Source organism: Gadus chalcogrammus, chromosome 3 (assembly GCF_026213295.1).
Source record: "Gadus chalcogrammus isolate NIFS_2021 chromosome 3, NIFS_Gcha_1.0, whole genome shotgun sequence".
NCBI lineage: Eukaryota > Metazoa > Chordata > Actinopteri > Gadiformes > Gadidae > Gadus > Gadus chalcogrammus.
In genome coordinates this window covers 6,266,621-6,272,351 of record NC_079414.1, presented here as the reverse complement: position 1 = coordinate 6,272,351, position 5,731 = coordinate 6,266,621, and the positions used below count along the sequence as shown (strand labels likewise).

The following is a 5,731-nucleotide window of genomic DNA, read 5'->3' as shown; positions in this document are numbered from 1 at the left end:
AAATAATATCGTATGATACATAGATATCTATATCAAATAATAGGCCTACATATTATCACGGACAAAAGCTGTGTGCGCCTCCAGACGATTTTATGAATCACAAACGACTGTCGGGTTCTGCGACGTCTCTGGTTCTTCCACTTTCACATCAATCTGAAGTAGACTGAACCGCGCGCTGCCTGCTGCCGGCTGCCCCGCTGCCGGGCGATGGTGCTTTGCGGCGGTGGTGCCTCGCGGCAACCAGCGGCATGTCGCAGTTCATGTACTCCAGGGAGTCAAAGCCGAAATTCCTTTCCCCCAATTCCTTCTCAACCATGGCTGTGATAACCCCCACTACAGTCTCGTTGTGGAAATACAAGAGACGGCAAAGAACCGACAAGAAACACTTGTGTTACAGTGTGTGTATTCACACACACACACACACACACACACACACACACACACACACACACACACACACACACACACACACACACGTGGCGCTCGCAAGGTCGTGTCTCATTGGCGGGCCAAAGTCTCTGGGCGGGCCAGGCAGAGTAAGGGGAGGAGCCTACTGCTATGTGACGACATAAGAAACCATATTCCAAATCAGCGCTCTTGAGCCTCCATTTTTTTCAAAGGCGAGCAGAACACCTAGTGCTCGTTTTACACCGAACGCAAGTTTTAGCCACTGGAGGACCATAGGCAGGCTAGGGGAATATTTATGTTAGAAAACCTCATAAAGTGAGATTCTCATGCCATGGCACCTTTAAACTTAATTTAGTTCAACTGCATCATTAAAGTATTAGTCGATTTCAACAAGGAACATGGCCGAATCTTGACAGGATCATAATTACTACTAATATAAGATAACATCTTGTTGGAGTCTGTGTGGATGATGGCTGGTTTAACCAGCATCAACTGGGCCAAGTCACACTAATTGGACTCTGGAGCTGGGAAAGGCTGCACACCCGTTTTGTTTTGCATTGAGAACTCAATGTGCACAGGTTAAACCAGCAATCCCCACACTTAGGGAGAGATCTTCTACATGGCAGCATGGAGCACCAGGCCCTTTATCATTATCTGCAAACCGGCTTCAACATCTCAACCCTTTGTCATTTGACTGACGGAGAACAATAAAAGTCACTCTCATGGTCTCTTATCCTGTTCACGCCTCTCCTAATTGACCAATATAGCAAGCAGTGTATATTTGCTTTTATTCCGAAAAATATTTACACTGTTTAAAATATAATGGTCTGTATAAGACCAGACTGAACATACAGAGAAGGACAATAAAATCACTGTCTTATGACGATAGAACAGATAAATAAAAACATATGTAAGGTCAACTGCATGACTTTATTCATGAATAAAAAAAAGCATGCAGGGTATTTTCATTGTTATATTTTATTTTAAATAGATACATATTTCTTCAAAAGCATGTACGTTTAATAATAATAAATTGATAAATAAAACAAATAAATAGGTCTTACATACTCAAGAATTTTCAAAACATTTTCCAAGTTGTACAATTGAGAAAAGAAGGGAAAACTCCTTCAGAGGTAGATAAAACAATTATCTTGTAAAGAAATATGCTAATAATGAAACACAAAGTCTTCATGTATCATGCAACAATTATAAGAGGTATAGCTTAATAGTGCCCGGCACTATTTCACCATGAACATAACATAAATAGTCTGACAACCACACAAGCAACTCAGTGACCTTGCCTCCTCATGGTAATACTACTTCTGATAGTGTTCGTCCACAAACAGCCTAGCATTAAACAAAGCAATGAAATCTGGAGATTTCAACGGCTTCTGCTGTGGAGAGAGGTGGAAAATAAATAATTAGTTTGGGCATTCGAAGAAGCTTTAAACATATCCTCTATGTTAAAAGGGTCAAGTTACACAATCCAGGAACTACAAGCAAAGCGTCACTTGTGTTGATAATTCAAGCGTAGTTCTGGACCTATGAAACAGAGAGTCTGGTTGACTTTAGGAGAGAGGGATCTGGGCTTACCTTGACATCATCCTCGCAATAACTTTCTTGACCCATGGAGCTTCAGCATCCAGACAGACCTCTTGGCCCGTCCTTTTCAGAGTGGCACTGCAACACCAAACAAGAAGCAGACAATGGGTTAGAACAATCACTTCTCATATTCCAACAAGGTCCAAGGAAAGATCTCCATACCATTTGAGTGTTTAGCATCACTGTAGAGAGAGGTATTGTGAACAATATATTTCTGAGGAGGACTCACATGATCTCAGTTTCTTCACAGTGTGAATTGGCCGGAATGATCTCCACCATCCCGATGTGACGACCAATCTGACGGCTCTCTGTCTGGATGCAGCGGCAGCGCAGTTCCATCCCCAACCCCCTCAGACTTCTTCCTGTTAGGAGACAAAATTTAGGGTAGAGTTAGATCACCTCAAGACACGTGTCTATTGCATACCCTCTTGCTCTTAACAATCACATGAATATAGAAGCGTAAGGACCTACCTTCAGTAATGGTCAGCAAGACCAGGAGAACCAGTAGGGAGCCGATGGGGATTTTGCCACTTGTCATCTTCATTTTTAGAAAACAATCAAACTTTTTACAACAGAGGTTTTCTGTTCTTCTAATGTTTGACAGGTTCTTCGCTACTTTTCTTCTCTCTGCTTAGACAGCTCTTGTCACTTACACTGCTGAATAACTCTGGCACTGAGGAAGAGAGTTCCGCCTTTTAAAGCTGTCAGATGACTCACAGCAAGCTCTTAAGGAAGCATGGCGCAATCCAGGAATGTCATGAAAGGGAATTTACAGACATGGCTCATGTGCCGGCTTCTGTATCAAGATCAGCCTCAGGTTTTTTCCACACAGGATGTACAATTATCGTGACAAGTAATTTTCACCATACTTGTGACCAGTACTTCTACAATATAAATATTAAGCAGTGAAGAAAATAAATGTTTTTAAACTTGATTTAGTTCAACAGCCTCATTGAAGTCGGAAACCATAATGAAGACTGATATCTTTTTCAACTATTTATGATAAGGTAATCTTTTTATTATGAATCAGTATGAGGGGTAGAAATATATTCATTCACAACTACGATTAATGCTTATCTAACATAAGGTCAAATGTACTTTATCAAATCCTGAATCTTTTTTAGGAACTACCACTGTTATTACTACCCCTACCAATACTCATAACAATAACATTAATAACAAAAGCTTTATTCTTTTGTTTATGTTGTTTTTAATAATATTAGTGGTTTTAATAAATAAATTTAACCGCAAGCGGTGATTAAATGGGTCCGAGCAAAATAAAAGTCAAGAACACACTAATTGAAGATATATAAATATGATATATAATTATGAAGGAAAGATGTTCCACTCAATGCAGTACTGTGCCTTGGCTTTCAGGTGAGCTGCAGAGCAATAGCCGAATGTCATGTTCAGCTTGTTCATAATGATCTAATCGGAATTCAAACTCTCAATCAAAGGCTCACCTGTAAGGCATTATCCCATTGAGCCACTTATAAACCTGAACTGCAGCCTCATTCACATGGTCACAATGTCTATTGATAAGCACACAACATCCAGAAAACTCAAAGCACACATTTCTCAAATGAATTAAGGGCTTTCTTAAAAGCGTATACCTTAAAATCTTTGAAACTGTGGGGAAATTAAATATTTGTAGTCAACAACACTAATGGCAGAAATATAAATATGACAGGGTTAATTAGGAAAGAAAAATGGTTAACGCAGAGGTTCCCCTTAATGCCATACTGTGTCTTGGCAGTCAGATTCTTGGAAACGAATGATTCGGAATGTTGATTGCCTGATGAATTTCAGGTGCTGTTCAATGTTGTTTCTTAAATGAGCGGCCATGACAGAATGTCATGTTCAGCTTGTTCATAATGCTGTAATCAGGATTCAAACTCAACCTAGGATCACCTGTACAAGGCATTATCCCATTGAGCCAGGACATTCCTGAACTGCATGAAGCCTCATTCACATGGTGGAAATGTCTATTGATAAGCACCAGTGGTGTAGTCTATTTTATTATAGTGGGTATACTGTGATGATTCCCTCCCAGCCTCGTACAAACCCGTCCCACCGGTACGTGTAAGTGTGTGGCACTTATGGGATGTCGCACCACATTCACCAACGCAGGGGTCTACAACCCGCTGACCTATAACGATTATCAACAACAGTAGGAACAAATAGAAGACAAAAATGACAAGTTGTCCTTTGTATATCTATAGTAGCAATAGCACATGCTAAACAAGGACAAAATCTACGCAAAATAATTTAATGAACTGTTTACAACCATGGCTATGAGAAGGAGATGACAGGAGACTAATGTTTCACTCTTTATTTTGCTCTAATTTGAGCTCTTACTGTTGTTATCTAACATACCATACAGTAATTGAATTGTGTAAAAGTGTGAAATTACTGCACCTTAAAAATGACCATGAATTAGCTATACTCTCATTTGCCTAGTGATTAACATTATGAATTTCAATTGTGTATACCAACTGTATGTTGGCTGACATTTACCTAACTTGTTTTCCCTCCACTCTAACCAAGGATGCCTGTTTTTAAATTCCCTAGCCTGACACCCTGGCCAGGGGTTCTCATCTAAAAGTAACAAGGAGATATAAAGTGGGATTAAAACATTGTCTTCTGTTGACTACTTGTTATGTGGTTTACACATTAATATGGGAGGACTGGGCACGCACACGCACGCACACACACGCACACACACGCGAGAAGGAGGGGCTCGGCCCGCCAACTAACGTGCAGAGATGCAGGGGCAGCTTCGCGCTTCGTAACAGAGACAGCGCAGAGCGCGAGCGCGCAGGGGGAATTTTATGAATGTGTGAATGTGGGAGATAACTTCCCCTGCTAAAAGTATTTTATTGCAGTTATACCCAACCGATATTTGCGAAAAATAAACACAGAAGTGAAAGATCCGTCACAAGACACACACTTTCACAAGCACACATTTCACAAGAGAATTAAGGGCTTTCTTGTAAGAGTAGAGATCTGAAAATTTGCACTGTTAATGGTATCCACCTAATGATAGCTGTATTGTAGTTATATAATAACAAAATGGTCGTATGGCAAAATGGGTTGGGACTGTGGACGGTTGGCTTTTTTATGAAATTGTGGGAAAAGTAGAAGACCAGGGTGAAAAAGATGCATCAGATTTTAGAGATTAATATGATGAAGGAATTTTGAGTCCAGGTCAATAAGAAGAAATAAGGCTAGTTCATATTTTTTTTGAAATTGCGCCACATTTGGGTGCAGTACCACAATTTAGGTTTATGTGTAGTGGGGGGTATTGGTATCCAAATAATAGTAGCCGTATGTTTTTTTTATACAATAACAAAATGGTCACATAAGAATGATGGGCAAACTGCTCCAACATTATTGGCCAATATTTCTCAAATGGAACTAAATGAAACAAATTCTGTGTGATGATTTTTGTGAGGCTTGGTCTAAAGATTTCATGTGGCAATTTTGGAAAATTTCTGATTATTTTTGTAGCCTGTGAATCTTTTTATCATGTTTGGCTTTAATATGAAATTGTGGGAAAAGTTAACATTTTTAGGGCATAAGACCAAGGGTTTTTATAGATGCATCTGATTCTAGAGATTAATATTCTGAAAGAATTTTGAGCCAGGTCGATATGGTGAGAAGAAATAAGCCTAATTCATGATTTTTTACAATAGCGCCACCTTTGGGTGCAGTACCACAA

The 5,731-nt window shown here is 39.7% G+C and overlaps 1 protein-coding gene across 2 annotated transcripts; it reads right to left on the bottom strand.

The window, feature by feature from the left end:
• Window positions 1-761: 761 nt before the first annotated feature.
• On the bottom strand, window positions 762-4,952 carry LOC130379062 (interleukin-8-like). Of its 2 annotated transcripts, none has more exons than XM_056585647.1 (4): window positions 2,482-4,952; window positions 2,240-2,372; window positions 2,002-2,088; window positions 762-1,799 (listed from the first exon to the last, which is right to left on the bottom strand). In XM_056585647.1, the coding sequence occupies exons 1-4, from the start codon at window positions 2,552-2,554 to the stop codon at window positions 1,790-1,792; spliced, it is 303 nt and encodes a 100-aa protein (XP_056441622.1). In that variant the 5' UTR covers window positions 2,555-4,952; the 3' UTR covers window positions 762-1,789. The 2 variants fall into 2 exon arrangements, with proteins under 2 accessions (XP_056441622.1, XP_056441621.1); XM_056585646.1 differs by having other exon boundaries at window positions 765-1,802; window positions 2,482-4,723.
• Window positions 4,953-5,731: the final 779 nt, after the last annotated feature.